Here is a 21,245-nt window from a genome sequence, read left to right as displayed (position 1 = left end):
TATGTTTAGTTTGTATATTAATAATAAACCAAGTACTTGGACTATATTATAAAATATTACAGTATTATTAGTTTTCATATTTTGATGGTATCTATACTTTAATATCACTTAGTATTATACTATTAGTGATACTTAGTATTATACTTATAGTGATACTAACTTATAAGTATAACACTATTAGTGATTGTAAATAAAATATTATACTATTTTAAATACTTAATATTATAGATTGATAAGAAACTTAGTATTATGATATTAGTGACACTTAGTATTATATAGTCTATATAATTTTTACATATACACATAATAATATTGGGTGTATTATGTGTATAGTTATATATTTATCTAATTATCTGTTCGAACTAATATAATGTTAGTTCGAATAGAGATAATTCATGTTCGAACGAATTTTTTTTGTTTGGAGGGAAAATTCGCGCCAAGTTATCAGTATATGCTGGAGAATATTCCTTTTTCTGTTCGAACTGGAAAAATATTAATTCGAACGCGAAAAAATTGTGGGAAAAATTAGCGGTATTTGGACTTTCGCGTTCGAACTGATTAAAATTTAGTTCGAACTGAAATGCACATATTATTAATCCGATCCTTTCACTTCATTTTTCACTCGGATTGAAGATTGAGAAAAGGAGAGAGAGCGTGGCAGAGGCTGTGAGAGAGTGTTGTGGAGAGAGAGAGCTTGAAAGCGTTGAGAGAGAAGAGATTCTTGAGAGAGAAAGGAGAAGGACAAGAGGTAAGTTGTGTTTTTTTGTATTTTTCATTCCGATTTTCGTTTACAAATATCTATAGAGTTTTTGCATTTATTTGTTGGGATAGAACAACAGTTTAATGTGTTTTATGTATATATAGGTATTGTGGATTGACTAAAGTTTGAATTGCTAGTACAAGAGGTAAGTTTTATTAGTTTTCTAAGTTTTTTAATAATCATATTTAGAGATATTCATGATGTTTTGAGTTTGTTGTATTGAAATATGGCATCATGAATGTAGAAATTGTGTTTTGTTTATCAGTTTTGTGCTCTGTTTCGTGACTGGTTTCTGGGTTGGTTTAATTCGAACGCTCTGAATACCGTTCGAATTAATTTTTATTTGTTCGAACAGAATATAACTTCACCAGCGTTCCATTCGAACTTATAGAGTGTTTGTTCGAACAGTATCACAGAATTAAATACTTATTATTTGCAGTGATAATTAAATAGCTTAATACTCCAAATATAATAATAAGATATTTAATTAAAAAATTATAATTAAATATGTGAAGATATTTGAGTACTCAAGTAATAAGATGATTAATACTTAATCTATAATTAATTATATCTAAGTACACTAATTAAATAGCTTAATACTCCAAATATAATAATAAGATATTTAATTAAAAAATTATAATTACATATTTGAACATAAGTAAGTACTCAAGTAATAAGATGATTAATACTTAATGTATAATTAATTATATCTAAGTACACTAATTAAATAGCTTAATACTCCAAATATAATAATAAGATATTTAATTAAAAAATTATAATTACATATTTGAACATAAGTAAGTACTCAAGTAATAAGATGATTAATACTTAATGTATAATTAATTATATCTAAGTACACTAATTAAATAGCTTAATACTCCAAATATAATAATAAGATATTTAATTAAAAAATTATAATTACATATTTGAACATAAGTAAGTACTCAACTAATAAGATGATTAATACTTAATGTATAATTAATTATATCTAAGTACACTAATTAAATAGCTTAATACTCCAAATATAATAATAAGATATTTAATTAAAAAATTATAATTACATATTTGAACATAAGTAAGTACTCAAGTAATAAGATGATTAATACCTAATGTATAATTAATTATATCTAAGTACACTAATTAAATAGCTTAATACTCCAAATATAATAATAAGATATTTAATTAAAAAATTATAATTAAATATGTGAAGATATTTGAGTACTCAAGTATTAAATATTTCAAGGCCCATCATGTATACTTGTAATGTAATCTTCCCATGTATTTGTGACATATGCTTGTTATGTTTATTACTGAGTGTTTGGATTTTGTAGTTATTTTACATGCAGTTAAACCTTAGACCCGTTCGAGAGTTGTGGCCAAATATTCTCTTAAAGAATATTTGGGTATAACTCTTGAATTGTCCAAAGTGGACAGTTTGGGATTCTATCATCTATATGGCATATATACTTAGTTATAACTCCTGTGTTAGTCAATTTAAATTTTGGTTTAACATTTTTCTACATTCTTCGAGTATGTAGTTCATAAGTTTCTCGGCTCATGAATAGGGTCGACGACTTATCGTGACTAGCATACTTGGAGAATTGTAGGGAAATGCTACCGAAATTTAAACTAACATACGAGTTTTAGACTGAGTATATATGCGATATAGATGATAGTCTCTCGAATGGGATAGGACCAACTACCTTAAAAGTACATGGTAATTAAACACATGTATTGTAATAGTTGAATGATAGTGTTTATCCCATGATTGTGGTTTTCCTTTATAGATGGATAAAAGTTGGATGTTGTTAGGAGATAGACTTGGTCGAGACTATATACAATATGCACAAGGGGTGAAGTCTTTCTTAGAATTTGCTTGTGGGAGTGTTGATAGTCGAGGATTTATAAGATGCCCATGCAAGAAGTGCAAAAACCTTAGTTCTTATAATATGACGGTTGTGGAGGATCATTTATTCGTAAATGGAATTGATGGTAAATATTCAGATTGGGTTTTACATGGAGAACCATTTCCCCAAGGAGTTAGATTTGGCAGTCACACCAACCAGATGGGTGAATGTAACGAGATCGACACGGAGGACATAAATGTTGATATTTCTGATGATGGTTATGATAATGGAGAAGATATGACTGAAATGTTAGGAGATCTTGGCGCTGGCATATTTGGTGCCAGGGTTGGAGAAGGAACATCTACCCAGTCATTTGGGGGAAATGAAGACTTTGGATCATTGTGGGAGGATGCACAACTGAAATGTCTACTGAGGATGAGAGCGATTGGTCCAGCAATACTGATACCGAATGATTTTCAAACAGATATTTGTGTAGGTAAAATTCTTATAAAAATATTTCATGTATTTTGTTCGAATAATAATATATTGTGTAATTTCAAACAGATATGCCTCCTAAACGCAAAAGAACACGTGAGCCATCCCCACCACTTAGCGAATCCCCCTGTGCTTCACCTGCCAACAATGGTGGGCCACCGTCAACAGAACCAGAACAAGGTATTTTTTCAATGTATATCTTTCAAATAAGATTAATTTAATTAAAATATATTCTAAGCCATTTGTATATATAGCTGTTGTAAACCAGCGCCGAGTTAGAGGCATTACGAGGGGTGTCTGCATAGAAAAAGTAAGGAAAGTGGGTAAAATTAAAGTTGATATATCTGATGATCACACCGGTGGCTCTGGGGATTCGGCAGCTTGGCTTGCTTCTTATGTTGGTACACTTACTCGCACGTATGCACCGATGGCTACATCATCCTGGGCTAAAGTTCCCCAAGATGTGAAAGACCACATAAAAAATCGTTGTCTGGTAATAAGTTACTTTGTATAACATTTTTACTTAAATGCGAATGTTTGAAATTATACTAATTGTTTATAATTCTTTGAAGGACGAGTTTGAACTAAATTTTGGTCGGCGGGAGGATCGACTAACGATTGAAGAACTCATGTCGAATGCATTTCGGAGGTACAAAGGTCGATGCCATGCACACTACCAGAAGTTCAGTACTACGATAGAGGCGCGTCAAAATCCATTCCAAGCAATGCCACCAAACGAATGGGAGAAAGTTTGTGATCTGTTTGAAGATCCTGCTTATCAGGTAATTTCGCTACCATCTTTTTTTTAATAATATATAATAGATGTATTAAATAAAAATTATAATTCTTTTTTTTAGAAACGGAGTACAGTGAACAAAACAAATAGATCAAATTTAACGATACACCATCACGCGGGTTCTCGATCTTTTCATCGCTTGGCAAAAAAAATGGTTAGTTCTTATTGTCTCCAATAAATCTTAATATATACACTTTTTTCGTATAAATTATGATATTAATTTTCATTTTGCAGCAAGAAGAAAATCCTACTGATTATGATCTGACCCAATTGTATGCTAAAGCACATAAAAATCGTGATGGTGTTTGGAGCAATCCTGAAGCAGAGGCAAATTATGTAAGTTTAAGTTTATTTAATTTCATTGTCTAAATATATTTTTGTTACATATACTAATTTTAATGTTTTTCTTTTTCCAGGACAAGATGAAATCTCTTAAAGACACTGTTGCGGATCCATCTGATGAATCATCTGTCAACGATGCTCAAATCTTTTCTCAAGTTCTTGGATCACGTTCTGGATATTTGAGGGGCTTAGGACGTTGCGTGAAGCCATCCTCAACATCTTCATCATCTTCTAAAGCCAGATCGAATGACGACAACACTAAAAAATTAGAGGAAGCTGCACTTGAGATAGAACGATTGAGATCGAAGGAAAAAGAGTTGTTGACCTGATTAGATCAAGCAGCAGATTTAGAAGCAAGATTAGAAGAGAGGCTACAATTAAATAACCAAAAAATGTTTGAACAATTTCAATTAATGATGTCCCAAAACCCTATACCACCACCACCACCACAATCATAATTCATTTGTTTTTTTTTAATAGCCTTTTATATTTACGATGTTTGTAAACATTTGAACAATTGATGTATATAGATTACAATTTGTATTAGTATCAATTTCATTTTGTTTGATCAATGCCGTTTGAATGGTAAATTACCATTTATGCATACATTCGAACAAAAACATATCCATTCGAACCAATAAATTCCCATTCGAACAAAAATATACCCATTCGAACTTACCGGGAAATACAATCCATGCGTTCGTTCGAACAACTAAATACTCGTTCGAATAAATTCATTTCTAAAAGTCCGTTCGAACAGAAGATTTCTGTAAATAGATTATTTGTTCGAACAGTTAATATTTTTCTTCGAACAAACTTGGTCAGATATGGTTATTGGTTCGAATTAACATTTCATGTTGTTCGAACAAAAATATTTCCGTTCGAACTAGATTCTGAGACGACATTCTTTTGTCTCAGAAAAAATTTCCCGTTCGAACGGTTTCGACCGGTTCCGCCCAATTTCGTCCCTAAAAATACTTTTCGGAGACGAAAATCAATTTTCGTCTCCGAAAACTTTCTGAGACAGCCTTTTTGAGACAAAATAGAGACGAAATTTTTTCGTCTCCCAAAACTTTTAGGGACGAAATTTCCATTTTTTGAGACAAAATTTTTTGTCTCAAAAAATCATATCTCTTGTAGTGAGCGTGAGAATCATATGCACTCCTTTGGGAGAGTGTTGAGTTTTGTGATGACATATAACACAATGAAGTTTGGATGTTTTATCTAGATTTTTATTATAACAGTTATCCTATTTGGCCACAAGATCATGAAGACAAGGCAATGAACTTCCCTAACAACTACTTCAAGACAAAATGCAGTCACTTATATAATCACCATGGCCTATAGGCTATGGTCATGGAACTATAATCCCACTCTCGAGTCGTATAAAAATTGTCACTTATGCGGCTCCCTCTTAGCAGGGAAATGTAGGAAACATTAATTTATTTCTAGTGTCCATTTCTTTTTATTTTTCATATAGTGTTGCACTAGTAGTTAAGAAAGGGCCTTTGTTGGGATTCCCCAGCCTCCTACTCATGTATTTATGTATTCTTTAATTATAATATATCGAGCTTGATTAGGAAACAAGCGCTACAAGAAAAATAACTTTTTACGTCACTTAATTTAGATGCAAAAAACACAAAATTGTTGCGATTGTTTTTAACAACAATTTTATATTTTTGACATCCAATTTAAGTGACGCAAAAAATCATTTTTCTTATAGTAAAAGACCAAATCATGTAGTGATTACATAGGTCAAAATGCAAAATGATAAGTGGTTTAAAAAATAAAAAATAACCAATCAATATGCCAAATCAGATCGAAGAAACTAAAACTATATAATAGAGAAGATTAAACTAAAATTTGGAAAAGAAATACTTAAAAAGAAAAAATATATATATATATATATATATATATAGAGAGAGAGAGAGAGAGAGAGAGAGAGAGAGAGAGAGAGAGAGAGAGAGAGAGAGAGAGAGAGAGACTCATAAACTCAAATTAGAAAATAATACCAAAAATTAAAAACAACTTCTCAAAAAATAAAAATAAACAAATAAAATAAAATAAAAACAAGAGAACTAAAATGAATATAATTATAAAATCAATTAAAAGGCACTTTAGATTTGAAACTTAATAATATTGAATTTAAAAACAAAAAATAAAATTTAAACATAGAAAACCTTAGATAAAGTGAAACTTAAAAAAATAAAATGAAGAAGCTAGCAATCGGCCGTGACCCCCGTGGTCATACCTTTGGTACCAATGGTGGCCCTCGGACAAGGCGCTACCTTTGGAGTCGCTACATCGAGCCATCAAGATATCGGTGATCTGAGTATATTGGAGGTTCCCTCGCGCAAACTGACCATGTTGCGGTGGCCGATTTGGCCACGGTCATGTACTTGGCCATGCATGCAGTACTGTTTTAAATATATAATATAATATATATATATATATAAACATAAAACTCAAGTTAATTAAATCATTTAAGTTTAACTCCTTTTTCTAATATAAGGTTTTTCTTTTTAAATTGTTTTCTTTTTCTCATTCGAAGTGATTTTTCCAATCTAGTTGAGTTTCTTATTTTAACTTATTTTTCTATATTTTTCCAATTTAGGTATTTATACGTGTAGTTGAGTTTTTTCATTAATGTTGAGATCATGCACATCGACGTGGATTGTGTATCTGCGACAAGTGTCACTATATCATTGGCTTACGTTGACCTGGCAGGTTAATGCACGGTGCCATGCATATTAGTATTTTCAATTATATATATGCATATATATATATATATATATATACACGAGCAATGCTACATCTAGTCGTGGAATTACAAACGCCGCGCAATCGCTTTAAAAAAGAGTGTGATTCACGATTAAAAAGTTAGTTTTTTTTTTTTCATGTGGGTCCCATATTAATTCATTTTTTTCAAAACGACTGCACACTGCTTGCACAACCACGACTGCAAATATCTTTCTCCTATATATATACATATATTAGAGAACGGTCTCGGCTGCTTTAATCCCCTGACATAATGTTTTAAATAAATAAAAAAAAAAAGTAAAAAAGTTAGTAGCTTATTTATCTGGAAAAAGAAAATAAAAGGTTAAAGAAAGGTAAAAAATAAAGATAAAAAACAAAAATCTAAATTTCAGCAAAATATGAGCATTGATCTGCATCTGTATTGAATTATCTATTTACTCTCTATATAATAATAAAATATTATGAATTTAATAATTTTTTTAATTTTTATATTTACCACATTTTTATATAGTTCTACTAACTAAAATATTAATATTAATAATAATTATATTCTAATTAAATTAATAATTAATGTTATATATTAAGTGTTTTAAGTATTTTATTAATTAAATTTACTTAAAGTTGAATTTTACAATGAGAATGCTCTAAAGTGTTTATATTTTAAAGAGTAAAGTCATTTCAATTTTTTTATTTAAAAAAATTGAGATAAAAAGAGAAAGGAAAATGATTACACTGTTAAAACAAAAAGGATATGAAAAAAAGATGTTAATTCATATGCGTCGCGGAGCTATTAAGGGTCTTTTGGTAAAATATAATCTTTCATTAAATTCTACACGGGAGCTACATGTCAAATGGTCAAGGGTCTTAAGGACCTTTTGGTAAAACAAGATCCTTAATTAAATTTTACAATAGAGTTACACATCAAATGATCAAGAGTTTTAAGGGTCTTTTAGTAAAACAAGACTTAATGGAAAAAAACAAAAATTAATGAAAAAATAATAAAAATTACTATTCACAATTAGATAACCACTTATTATATTAGAATATATATAATATAACACACATATATGTGAAAGGAAAAATTAGATCGAATATTGGAGGAACCATGCATTTTGGATTTCTTTATATACGAAAAAGACCGATCTTTCAAAAAATAAAAATAAAAAGAAATAGAGATTGAGCTATTAGAATTTAGAAATTTGCAAAATTAAATCCTGCAGAACTAAAGGAGTTTAATTTTGAAAAATTTTATTCATAAGTCTCATATAATACACACCACTCTTTTTGTTATTTTTTTAATTTTTTTCTCTTATCAAATGTGTGGTATATGGATGATTAGTATAAGAATTCAATTATTTTAAAAAGAAGAAAACTAAATAAAATTTTTTAAAAAAATTCATTTGTTATACATGTTATGTATGAGACTTATGAATAGCAAAGCTTTTTAATTTTATTGTGAGCCAGACAGTTTATTAATTAGTTGAACTGAATTATTGTTTTTATCCATAATTAATATAATTATTAATTACATAGTTAACGAAGCATTAACATTAATTAATTAATAAATCCTCAGACAGACTAGCTAGGCCTAATTTAACCTCAGCATTAATAAAGATGCAGATTTAACGACTCTCGTGGGTTATAATTAATTAAATTCTCGATTGTATGTATTAGATATATATATATATATATATAGATATATGATTTTCAAACCTTAGCCTTACAAGAAAATTTCCAATTATATATATATATATAAAGTTTTTAATTTGTTTGAGTACTCCTTATTCAAGTACCGTCAAGAGGAACAAATTAATTAAGAGAAATATATATAGTACATACATACGTATATATATATGTCGTGTGTTTTTAGTTCAATTTTCTATTTTAATTTTTATTTTCTGAAAGTGGAAATTATTTTATTTTATCTGTTTCCGAATCCTAATTGGAAATGGTTTTCACTTTTCAATTTTTGCGTTCTTAATTAGAAGTTAATCGATTACAAACTATAATTTTCTCTTTTTCTTTTTTAATTTTTTTATAATTTTCTGCAAGTGAAATTTTCTTTTCACTGTTTCCCAATCCTAATAGGAAATGGTTTTCAATTTTGGCGTTCTTAATTAGAAGTTATTAATCAACAAATTACTATATATATATATATATATATATATATGTATATATAAGAACTCCGGCCTCCATATTTTTCTATTTTTCTTTTTTAATTTGTTTTTAATTTTCTGAAAGTGAAATTTTATTTAATTTCTCTAGCTGTTTCCCAATCCTAATTGGAAAGGGCCTTCAATTCTGGCGTTCTTAATTAGAAGTTAATCATTTAACAAACTATATATCATGTAATAGAACTCCCTCCATCCTATATATATATATATATATATATATCTCAATTAATACATTATTTTTGCACTTTAATCCTCATGAATTGATATATTAATCCTTATTGGCATAGGATTACTAGTACTGATGTAAATCTGATCTTAGCTTTTCAGGTAGCCCAATCCCAGTCGGAAACGGCATGCATGCAACCGAGAGACCAAACAATAATCCGACTCGTACTTAACATTCTCTGATGTTTGAAGTATAGCAGAAGTGAACATACGTCGTCAATAGATCATATATTTCCGCCTGCCAATATATATATACGTATTGTTGGTTGACATTAAACCTTGTAACATTATATCTGTGCATGCAAAAGTCTCTTCTGAGTTCTGATCAAATTGTTTCTCATAAACATCGTCTTCTTCAAAATCGTTTATTCTCGTACTGTTGCTGTTCGTCGCTAAAGAATCATCATGAGCAACTCTAGATCGATCTCCTGTTCTAGTACTACTGCAGCAACGTTTACCATGCAGTGGCAGAAAGCTCTAGTTCTGGGGAGCGGATCGTATGGCACTGTGTATTTAGGGGTACCCACGAACCCTAATTTTGGACCTTCATATTATATTGCGATCAAGACGTCTCGTCTTGAGAGTTCTTCGACGCTTCAGAAAGAGAGAAGAATTCTCAGTCGGTTTGCTGGATGTCCAGAGATTGTTCGTTGTCTCGGGGCTCAGTTGAGCATAGAATGTGGGCTATGTTACTACAACCTTCAACTCGAGTATGCATCGGGAGGTACTCTAGAAGATCTAATCAAAAGAAGTGGAGGAAAGCTGGAGGAGCACGATGTTCGAAGGTATACTACGATGATTCTGAAAGGGCTTCGTGCTCTCCACAAACAAGGGTACGTTCATTGTGATCTTAAGCCTGCCAATATTCTTGCTTTTAGTACTGGATCAGGGGGTGTAAGCAAGGTAAAGATCACCGATTTTGGGCTTTCGAAGATTCCCGGGGAGGAGAATGAGATCATGAGAAAAAGGTTCTCCTTTCGAGGTACTCCCAATTACATGTCTCCAGAATCGGTTTTGTGGGGCATAATCACTCCCGCGTTAGATATATGGTCTCTGGGATGCGTAGTGGTGGAGATGGTCACTGGAAACGTGGGATGGGATTCAAGTATAAGCATCGACGAGTTAATGATTGAAATCGCTTGTGGGAACCCACCAAAGATACCTGAAACAATGTCAGAGCTTGGGAAAGATTTCTTGCGGAGGTGTTTAGAGGGGAACCCTTTGAAGAGGTTGACAGCTGAGTTGCTACTGCTTCATCCTTTCCTGGTCGAGGGTTGTCAAGGTTCTCCATCTGCAGGATCATCTGCTCCAATTGGTTGTTCTTCATCAGTTTCAATGAAACCCAATGCTTCAAAAAAATCTCTTCCTCCTCCTCCCGGGTTTTCATTGAAGACGAAGAAGCCGCCGTCTCCAGAAAAACTACCTCCGCCAGCTCGGGCCACTTTGTGGCTCCAATCTAACACAAACATGTTCACTATCCCTGCATTCGATCGTCCCATGAAACAATCAGCTGGTGTAATCCGGCCATATCGCTTGTTTCCCAGCTGAAACAAATTAACAAGCCCTGCACGTACGGAATATTGATGAGTCAAACAAGTGAGAGTTTAATTGTATCGACCAGATCACAAACATGTTTCTTGTACATTATTGAATTTGTTTTCATTTCTCAATTTGTTTCATGAATATTGGATTCATTAATAAAAGTTTGGTTTTTTTTTTTTAATTTTTTGCAATTAATTAGCCTTGCGCCGGCCCCTTTGCACTTTCGAGCTTTTTTATTTATTTATTTTTTCCTTGCACTACACAGTTTTGCATTAAATTGTGAAAAATAATGATAGGCTTACTTTGTACCAATCTTTTTAATATTTATTTTTTTATTTTATTTTTACCTTAATGATTAAGGAAGTAATTATTAGTAATGTTATATATTTGTTAATTTTTTCTTAATGATTAAAGATGTTAAAAAAATTATTTAAAAGAAAATAATAGAAAAATTTTCCAATGCACTGTAGCAGTGAAGATATGGTAAGAGAATAGTAAGCCTATCATTAATTATATCTTATTGTGAAAGACGCTGAGACCTAATTTGGATCTTGACCAGAAAATTAAGCCATTCTTGAAGCAAAACATTGGAGCACATTTGCCATTGAAATTGAAAATGACGATTGATTATTACGTCGATCGTGTTCGGGAAGGTGATCGATGGTCACTACAAGAAATATATCTTTTTCTGGCTATCAAAAGTCGCCGCAAATGTATAGGAAATAGGTGCAACAATTTATTTCTGGCTACATTTTTGTAGTCGGGTTTTAGCCGCTATTGTATTGCGCTAGAAAGACAACTGCGGCTTGCTTTTTACGTAATCGGAAATGGTTTTTACTGGTGGCCGAATCTGGCCGCAATAAGTAACAAAATGTAGCCGGAAATATCTATACAGATATAGATATGCATAGCCGGGAATATGTGGATTTTTTTTAGGCGAACCAATCGCGCCGAAAATAACAGAGCCCTGTCAACGATATTGATTGGGATATATTGAAGCTTTTCAGCTAGATTTATTGCGGCTAGAATAATTAAGTCAGAAAACACTTATTGCAGCTCAATTTTTGTGCACTCATTCCCTTCTAATTGTGGCGGAAAAAATGTTATTTACCACTATTGAGTAGCTGGAAAAAATAGTATATTCATCATATTTGTAAATAGTACTAGTTAATTCCCAAACAGAAAATAAACAATAATATTATACATCATTACAGTATATATAGTTTGAATTGGTATTCTCATCACCTTGCTTTCAGCAACAATAACAATAAAGACTTTGGTTTTTTGATGAATGCAATATTCAATGTGCATTGATCATTATATATATAATAGTATAATATCCAACACAATATTCATTTCTATTTCACACAATATTAACACAAATGAACACTAAGTTAAATACACCCAGGCCAGTTTTGATAGTAGTTATACACATGCAACACTATAGGTTAAATGGCATTCTTTCTAACCAGTGTGCCTAGCTAATATAAGCAACAAGTAGTCTTCTAAGATAACATTCTCAAGCCTTGTCAAACTGGGAAGCCCTTTCATGTCTTCTCAAACCATCATTCTGATCTTTGCAGCTCCACTTATGAATACCCACTGTCTCAAAGTCCTACAAAGAGCAACGCAACATGTTGGTAACCTGACATATATTAACAAAATGTATATAGTAATGGGCTATAATCACTCTGAAACTAATCTATTGCAATTACTCAATGTAAAATACGGTTGCAATATTTGAGAAAGGATATAGAAATTGAAATCCATAAAAATTACATCAATCTGAAACATTATAAGGTGAATCTCTATTGCAATTACATACCAATCACCATAATCTGAAATTAACTAATAATTTCACATCCATAAAAGTATATAGTAATATATAAAATCAATAACTACTTTGTTCATTTGGTTCATAGATACTTGGTATATATAGTTGGGCCTACCTAAAAATGTTCATATACTCATTCATGCATAATCACATAAATGCATTAAGAAAAAACTGCAGAAACTAAACTAAGGAGCAATGACACAAATTTCTCATTCAAATAACTTACTTGTAAACATGTATCCTAGCCTCATTCAGTGCTCATGTTTCAGTACTGCATGTATATACAAATATCCATGTGAAATCAGTCTTATATCTTGACAGCTCAACACTTCAAGTCACTTTAGTCTTTACTTTAAGTCAACTAAGTACCGTGCATGCCTCTCATTTAGCTGAATCATTACCATAGCCTGAATATTGTCATCAAAAGCCAATTTTCCAATGAGTGTCACCAAATAAGCTCAACTATTAATGATGCCAAGGTTCTTATATATGAATATTCCAAAATATACTTATATATAAGTATATATATGCAGAGCATTGAGTGCAACTCTGATCTATGCAAGGTCACGATCTACATGAGTGCTTCATTTGGTACTGTAGCCCACAGCTCCAAAAAACAATTACAAAAGATGTTGCCATGCCCCATAATCTGAGTTAGGCAATAAACAAAATATCAGCCTCCAACACATTGAAGATTTTTTATGCTATATTAGAGTGAATGTCAACTACTTACCCAAAATCATAAAAAACTTTTTTCTTCAGCAAAACAGGTAGCTATGCAGGTCCCTGAGTCTCTGTATGAGACTCTCCTTGGGACTGTGATCTCTCTGACATGTATGTGCTCATGAACTTGTCGTATTCTTGTTGTCACTCTAACAGTACCCGTACATCCCCCCTTAATTCATCGTTCAACTTCTTGTAATACTCAACATGTTTCTCATGGCTCTCAACGGTTGCCACTAACTCGGTAACTCTTTCATTAGTGCGTTGTCTAGAGGACTCGAGAATAACCATCTTGCTCAGTCCTTTTGCATATCCAGACCTGTGGCCCAAGACCTCCCTAAATACTTCAGCTACTGCTTCTTTGGTCCGCTTCTCAGGCTCAAGTTCAAACATTTTGGCCACCATCAGGTTCTAATTAAGGAAGCAAAAATCACACTTCAGCTCTAGAAACTTAACTAAAAAAAATAGATACATTTCATAACAAAATAATAAAGACACCATGTGTTGTTCTTCTGTCGTGGGAGTAACAAATGTGCCCTTCTTCTTCGACCACCTCACCTCTTTGAAGAAATCAACCAAATTATCCCCATCAGTCTTAGACTGTAAATACAACTAACTTGCATTATTAAAAGTAGTTGAGTAGTTTATAAATGTTAATACCAACATCTTTATTGACCAACCAGTACTATGTCATTCTTACCCTCATTTCCAATAGCCACACAAACGAGGTTCTTCCACTTGTGTGGTTAGTTTGTTGCTTCTCCCTATTACATTTATTTCACTCAGATATCCTCTACAAGTCATGATATAACATTTTTTAGTTTGACCAAAGTCATGATATAACATAAACAATAAGGAAAACTCACATCCATGAGCAAAATATCCATGATTTAATTATTGCATTAACCATCATAGATTGACCAAAGTTTTGTTCATAGTGAGGTGGCATTACCTTAAACCCCTCGCTTGACCATCTAGTGCATAATTTCAGCCAACTTTCTGCACTCACCAACTGGGGGCCATTCGCAAGGGCTTCCTCATTACTCTTGTACTGCTGGTACCTTTTATGCAAATCATACCGAATGTGATTAAACCTCTTCCTCAAAGTCTTTGTTACCGCATCGCGATGATTTTTCTTTGACCAATCTAAGATGAAGTCAGCCTAGAGAGAGAAAAACTTTTAGCTATCAGTGTTCATTATAGGAAATTAACACTAATCTGAGCAAATTCAAATTCAAGTCCTATAAAATTGAACATGCATGTAGTTGGTGTTGTATTACCTGAACACGACTAATCAACTCTTCCTGCTCATTATCCAGTATGTCATGCCAACTACCATGACTCAAGTCGCCATGGTGCTTCAATATCCACGTAACTTTTGTTGTAAACACAACATAGTTTTCACAACACGGTGACGTCTCACCGTCCTTTATCTTCAATGTTATCTTCCCATGCTTGTGAAGCTTCTCAAACTCATTGCTATTCGCTGCTCCATGCCCACGTTTTTGTGTAGGCAATCCTAACGTATCATTTGCCACCATATTATAGTTATCATTGAACAATTAAATGAGTATGTTACAAATTATTTATTGAATGTGCATAGATGGAAAATAAAATAAACATCATTACCATTTGTGTTTCCAAGCAACTCAACATTTGCTAGCTCACAAGGTTCTGTGCTCGGGACAACATCTGGTTGCTGGGTTGAGTCACCCGAGCCACCATAAGCATCATCTCTTAGATTGTGGGCAGCAATTGGTGTTGTATTTCTTGCTTCAGTTATGATTTTTGATCTACCTCGACCTCTACCTCTGCCTCTACCTCTTCCAATCATTGGCATGTTCTGCAAGGTGATATAAATATTACACATCAACATAAGGCTCTCATTAAACTATAAACACTCAAGTGTTATGAATAGAATGTAAGTTCATCAAACTTACTTGTTCAAAACTGATGAGTTGATGTTAGAAACTACAATAAACTGAATATCGAGTTTTATGTAAAAATTAAAGGAAAACCGAGAAATGTTCATACACTGCTCTTACTTTGACTTCTTTCATTGCTGTCTTTAATTTTCAATTATCTTAATCAAACCTCATGAACATGTGTCTCGGGATTTATCCCAATGTACTTGGGTTGTGCTTTTTGCACTTATTAATGTAAGTTCATCCATCTGCTGTTAACAATCTATGTGTAGCATGTGACTTGTAAACCAAAAATAAAAAAAGGATCTTGAAAAACACTACCTGGTTAATAATAAAGACTGTAATATTCTCTATTATAACCATAATAGAAGAAATCATTATTTTAATCTGCCCTAACAGATACCAAGACCTAATAAAAGATTATTTACACCTACTAAACTAACCTGATACAGAAGATTGAAGTGGAGGAGACATGGTTAATATGAAAATAAATTAACCTAATGTGAAAATAAACATAACAAGAAAGTCCCAACCCAGCATATTGTCATAAATCAATTAGATATAGCTGAGAAAATCACAACCTAATATTTTACCCAGGTTAGTCACTATAAACAAACTTGAGGTGAAAGAGTAACATAAACTAACTGTTTAACACACCTAATTGCAATAGACTAGTTTTAGATGAGAGAGAAGTTAAATAATGGAACCCAACAAAAACAATACAAACTAACCTTTGCTGTTGTGTTGAAACCAGGAATAGACAATCCTTTCTTGGCCTACATCTTCTATGGTAAGCTTTGGCTTCAGTTTCGAGTGACAGCCCAACCTCTATAGTTGACAAACCTTTGCTTTTGTGTTGATACAACAGCTCCTGCACAGATTTTACAAGAATTAGGTCATGCGTGTTTGGAAAGAAGTCTGGAGAGAAATAGAAGCTGGTAATCACTCAGCCAACTGAAACCCTCGCTTTGAATATAAATGATCTTCTGCCTTGGGATTTTACAGGATTTTGTCTACAGAATTACCCACTTGCCCCTCTTGCAAAATACTTCCTGCCCAATTAAGTACCAATTTCATCCCCATCCCACTAGCTACTGTTGCCCAAAGTTTACTTCTTCTTTTTTTCCTATTTTTGCTACAGCCTTGGAATTAATATTTTACTTCTGAATTCAATGATCCATTGCCTTGGGATTTTACTTGTTTTTTTTTTTTTTGCTACTTTATATGTGTTTATCTATGATTAATTTTCATAAATATTTCAAGCCTGTTAGACAATTTAATTTTCAAAAATTAAATCATTGCATTTGAATGGCCCTGCTAGATCAAATGATTTTGGTTGAGATTATACGTAACTTAATTATCATGAAATATTAATTAATGGATATAGGCAGCAGCCACTAATATAATTGGACTACTCATGTTAATTTAAAAGTGACTCTCAACCAAAAGTGCACAACCCGACTAGTTTAAAAGCCTGAGTGAGTCTCAAGTCCAGACCTTTCCTCAAACTATTTGACTTGTGAATAAGTTGGGCATTCAACCTATTTTAACAACATCACAGTTAATTATTATCTTGAGGAACATTCTTGGTCTTAAATTCTTTAAATAAGTAGTGAGGAGCCCTGCTTATATTTCTATGAGTGACAACCCTTTCTTTACGACAGCTAAGCGTTAACTAAAGCTTCTCGACTTCCACTCCTCAGTGGTGCAGCCTCTTTTTCCTCAACACTTTTAATCTTCTCTTGCCTACCAACCATTTGCATCAGATAAGAAAGTGTATAATTTAAATGGGCACAAGTTCATCTGATCAAATATGGAGACAGTTTTTACCTTGATCTCTCCTTCTCCTCTCTCCATGGGAATTTCCTTTTTCTTCCCTTCTCTTCCGTTTGAAGGGAACTTCCTTTTCATCCCCTACTGTACGTGATTTTTCTTTAAATTTTCGACAACACTAATTTCCACTCTCTCAAATTCATTCCATTACTGCTATGAATTTGAACTGTAACCTTGCGCCACCATATCAGATGGTTAGTCACTATAATCAAAACTGGCTTTGGGTTGCTTTTTTTTTTCAAAGTCAAGATCTTTCTTCTAACTATGAATAAGCTAAGATTACATATATAAGTTAAAGATCATCCCACTGCATAACCCATCCAGATTGCAATATTCTTGCTAAAAGATTAACATTTCTAGTTACTAAGAGTGATACCATGTGAACTCTCTAGTTACTTTGGGTTTCTCCTCCATTCCAACACAAAAACTACAATATTTTCTTAATAGTAAGCAGAGAGGATTTTGTAGAGTTTAAAAAATACAATATACCTCTGCCATGTGAACCTTTATGTGAACTCTCAGCCTTAATAGCCCTTTAGTTTACCCCAATCCCACTGCAAGGGGCATCCATCAATACTTCATCAGCTGTGTTGACACCAAAAAAACCTTGGGGAGCTGAAATGGAAGAATGAGAAAACAAAGGAACAATGTTATACATGATTAGTTAAGTTTATATTGACAAATTGATTAGAACAGTTTTGAAATTCATCGACTAAGCAATTTACAATATTAACAAAATAAGACAACTTAAACCTTCACTTGAAAAAGTAATTCTTCAGGAAAATGATACCATGTGAAAACCATTATTCTTGACTTGTTTAGTACTAGGGATGTAGTTTTAGCTGTTATGAGTTGACCTTGTTGATAGAAAGCAAACACTAAGACAATTACCTTTAGCCATTCTTAAAGGAATAAGATAACAAGGGAAACACCATCACATTAATTAAAAAGTGAAGCTACAATGAAAAATAAAGACAGGAGCTTTTTATGTAACAATTAAGGTAGTTGTCATACGTAGCTTGCATAGTGCTGGATCAACACTATGACTTCTTTCATATCTGCCAAAGAAAGCTATGATGACTCGGATCAACCTTGCAACAAAAAATTTATTTTAATGGAACTTAATTCTTTCCAAACAAAAGAGTGGAATGTTATTAAAATAGAAATTAGCTAGGTATAAGATTAAAGAAACCAAGATAGAATATATTTACCTTGTCAATATCACCAATAGAACCAAGGGGGTTTCGCTGTTCCAAGAAACATGTTGCAGGTATTGAACCATCTCTACCACTTCTAGTTTGTATATTCGTCTGTTTAGGTACTATCCTCGTCTGTCAAATGATCATCTTCTTCTGTGCTTCCCTCGTGGTCAGCATTGTAAGTCGAACTAGTATCGCTATCATCATCATTGATTAAAGTTTCCTCATATATGTTACAATTACCATCCCCCATGATGGAGGACACATCAATCTGAGTCGGCTCAACATCCTGCCTATGCATTGGAGTAACTAGACCACCGTCATCAAATTGGACCGATACGTATGCATCTGAGGAATTAGCCTCTTGGTATGCGTCAACATCACTAGACTCTGATGCGTTGTCCTCAAAATCAGGTACTTCTGGAAGGTCATACACATTTTTATTCGTAACCTTTTGCACGACATACCAATTACCAGCCATGCTACTATTTTTGAGGTAAAACACTTGAGAAGCTTGGCACGCCAAAACGAATGACTCGTCTTTATAAAATGTTCGGGACATATTCACACTAGTTAGATGGTCATCCACACAAATCCCTCATCTAGGATCGGAGATGTCGAATCAATCACATTTGAATAAGTACACACGATGCCATCCCATGTAGCGAAATTTCAAAATGCCTATTAATACTCCATATAAATCGTTACTTTGGGGGCCTTGTTCACCAATAACTATGACACCAGAGTTTTGGGTTCGACGATGTTCTTCACGTTGTCTCGTGCGAAACCGTATGCCGTTCATGATGCAACCAGAATAGGATACAACCCAAGGGTCTAAGCCACACACTTGAGCCTTAATCCTTATTCATTTTGAGAGATAAAGTTTGTGCTGTATTGTTCTTATTTCACTCATTGAGGAGTGTTTTCTGATAACCTACCCACTATCAGCTTTTGTATCAGAAAAAGGGTGTGTATAACCCTTGTGCGTGTAGAAAGTATTTTATACGAGGAATAGTTGAATCACCACTTGTAAGGTGATTGCAAGTGTAGAGGGTGTTCTACACGGATCCTTTGTAATGGTGTTGTTCAAAGGTGTAATAGGTTTCTATCTCCACCTGAAGGAGGTTGAATAGTGAATTTGGGGATCCTCAAGGGGTAGCTTGAGGCGAGGACGTAGGCAGTGGGGTCGAACCTCGTTAACATACTGAGTTTGCTTCTCTCTTACCCTTACTCTTTATATTTATTACTGTTTCGCATTTTGTTTATATTTTATATTGTATATTTGATTTATAATTGTTATTTTTTTAAATATCACTCAATTCACCCCCCTCTTGTGTTAGTCATCTGGGCAACAATTGGTATCAGAGCTAAGAGTTCTATTATAAGATTAACTATCTTTTGAGTTAAGATCGTATGGCTAACATTGCAGCTTCATTTGGTGAAGGTCAATCTAGCAGTCGGCCTCCACTCTTTTGTGGAGATAATTACTCATTTTGGAAAGTTAGAATGAGAATATTTCTTCAGACTCAAGGTAGAGAAATCTGGAAATATATTATAAATGGACCTTATATTCCAACAAAAGTGATTGATGGAGTAAAGGTCAAAAAGGAAGAAGAAGAGTTTGATCGTGAAGACGATAGACTTTATACTTTAAATTTAACTGCTATGAATTTATTATATAATGCTCTTAATGGAAATGAGTTTAATAGAATAATGAATTGCGCTACAGCAAAGGAAATATTTCAAAAAGTTTTCTAAGAAAGATTCAGGTAAAAATGACACTTTAATTTGTTATAAATGCAATAAACCTGGTCATATCAAACCAGATTGTCATCTGCTAAAGAAAAATCGAAACAATGGCAAGAAAGCAATGAAAGCTACATGAGATGATGATTCAAGTAGTTCAGATAGTGAAGCAATCAATGGAGAATCAGCAAATCTTTGTCTTATGGCTAAAGATGACATTGAGGTAACAAATCTTGATAATATTGAAGATCCTTCATATGAAGAATTGCAAAATATTTTAGAAGAGGTATATGAGGAATTTGAAAATTTGGGTATCAAGTATACTGCTTTGAAAAAGAAAAATTTTTCTTTAACAAACGAAATTGAAATTTTAAGAAAAGAAAGTATCATTTTGAAAGATGAAAATCTTGAATTGAATAAGAAGAAAACCGATTTAGAAAATATTGTTGAAAACTTTACGAATGGAAAAAGAAATTTTGAAAAACTTCTTGGTAGTCAAAGATGTGTTTTTGACAATGCAGGTTTGGGATATATGCCAAAACAAAAATACAAACCTTATAAAAATTTCTTTGATAATCATTCTACATCAAATACTAATATTCAAAATTCTTTTCATAAAAATAATTTTGTCAAGAAATGATATTATTATAATCATTCAAGTTTTTCATATATGTCACATGCTATGTGCAATTTTTGTAATAGAAATGGTCATAATTATCATACTTGTCCTATTAGAAGAAATCATACAATGATTATTAGGGCCATATGGGTACCTAAAAATCTTGTTTCTTCTAATACTAATAAATAAAGGACCCAAAGAACTTGGGTACCAAGAAAAATCATTTTAATTGTTTTTATAGGTATGCATGAAGTCTTCCACAAGCAAAAATAAATGGTTTTTAGATAGTGGATGTTCAAGACACATGACGGAAGACAAGACTAAGTTCTTTGATCTTAGATCTAAAGAAGAAGGACACGTGACATTTGGAGACAACTCGAAAGGGAAGATCGTGGGAATAGGTAAAATTGGTAATGAATATTCTC

The 21,245-nt window shown here is 32.6% G+C and overlaps 1 protein-coding gene across 1 annotated transcript; it reads left to right on the top strand.

The window, feature by feature from the left end:
• Positions 1-9,858: 9,858 nt before the first annotated feature.
• Positions 9,859-10,947, top strand: LOC122312773 (mitogen-activated protein kinase kinase kinase 20-like). Its single transcript, XM_043127427.1, has one exon. It carries the CDS (start codon positions 9,859-9,861, stop codon positions 10,945-10,947), a length of 1,089 nt encoding a protein of 362 aa, XP_042983361.1.
• Positions 10,948-21,245: the final 10,298 nt, after the last annotated feature.

Source organism: Carya illinoinensis, chromosome 6 (assembly GCF_018687715.1).
Source record: "Carya illinoinensis cultivar Pawnee chromosome 6, C.illinoinensisPawnee_v1, whole genome shotgun sequence".
Taxonomy (NCBI): Eukaryota; Viridiplantae; Streptophyta; class Magnoliopsida; order Fagales; family Juglandaceae; genus Carya; species Carya illinoinensis.
This window is presented reverse-complemented; position numbering and strand designations above follow the sequence as displayed.

Coding starts and splice junctions, on each gene's coding strand:
- LOC122312773 (XM_043127427.1), top strand. CDS start 9,859: ATGCAGTGGCAGAAAGCTCTAGTTCTGGGGAGCGGATCGTATGGCACT.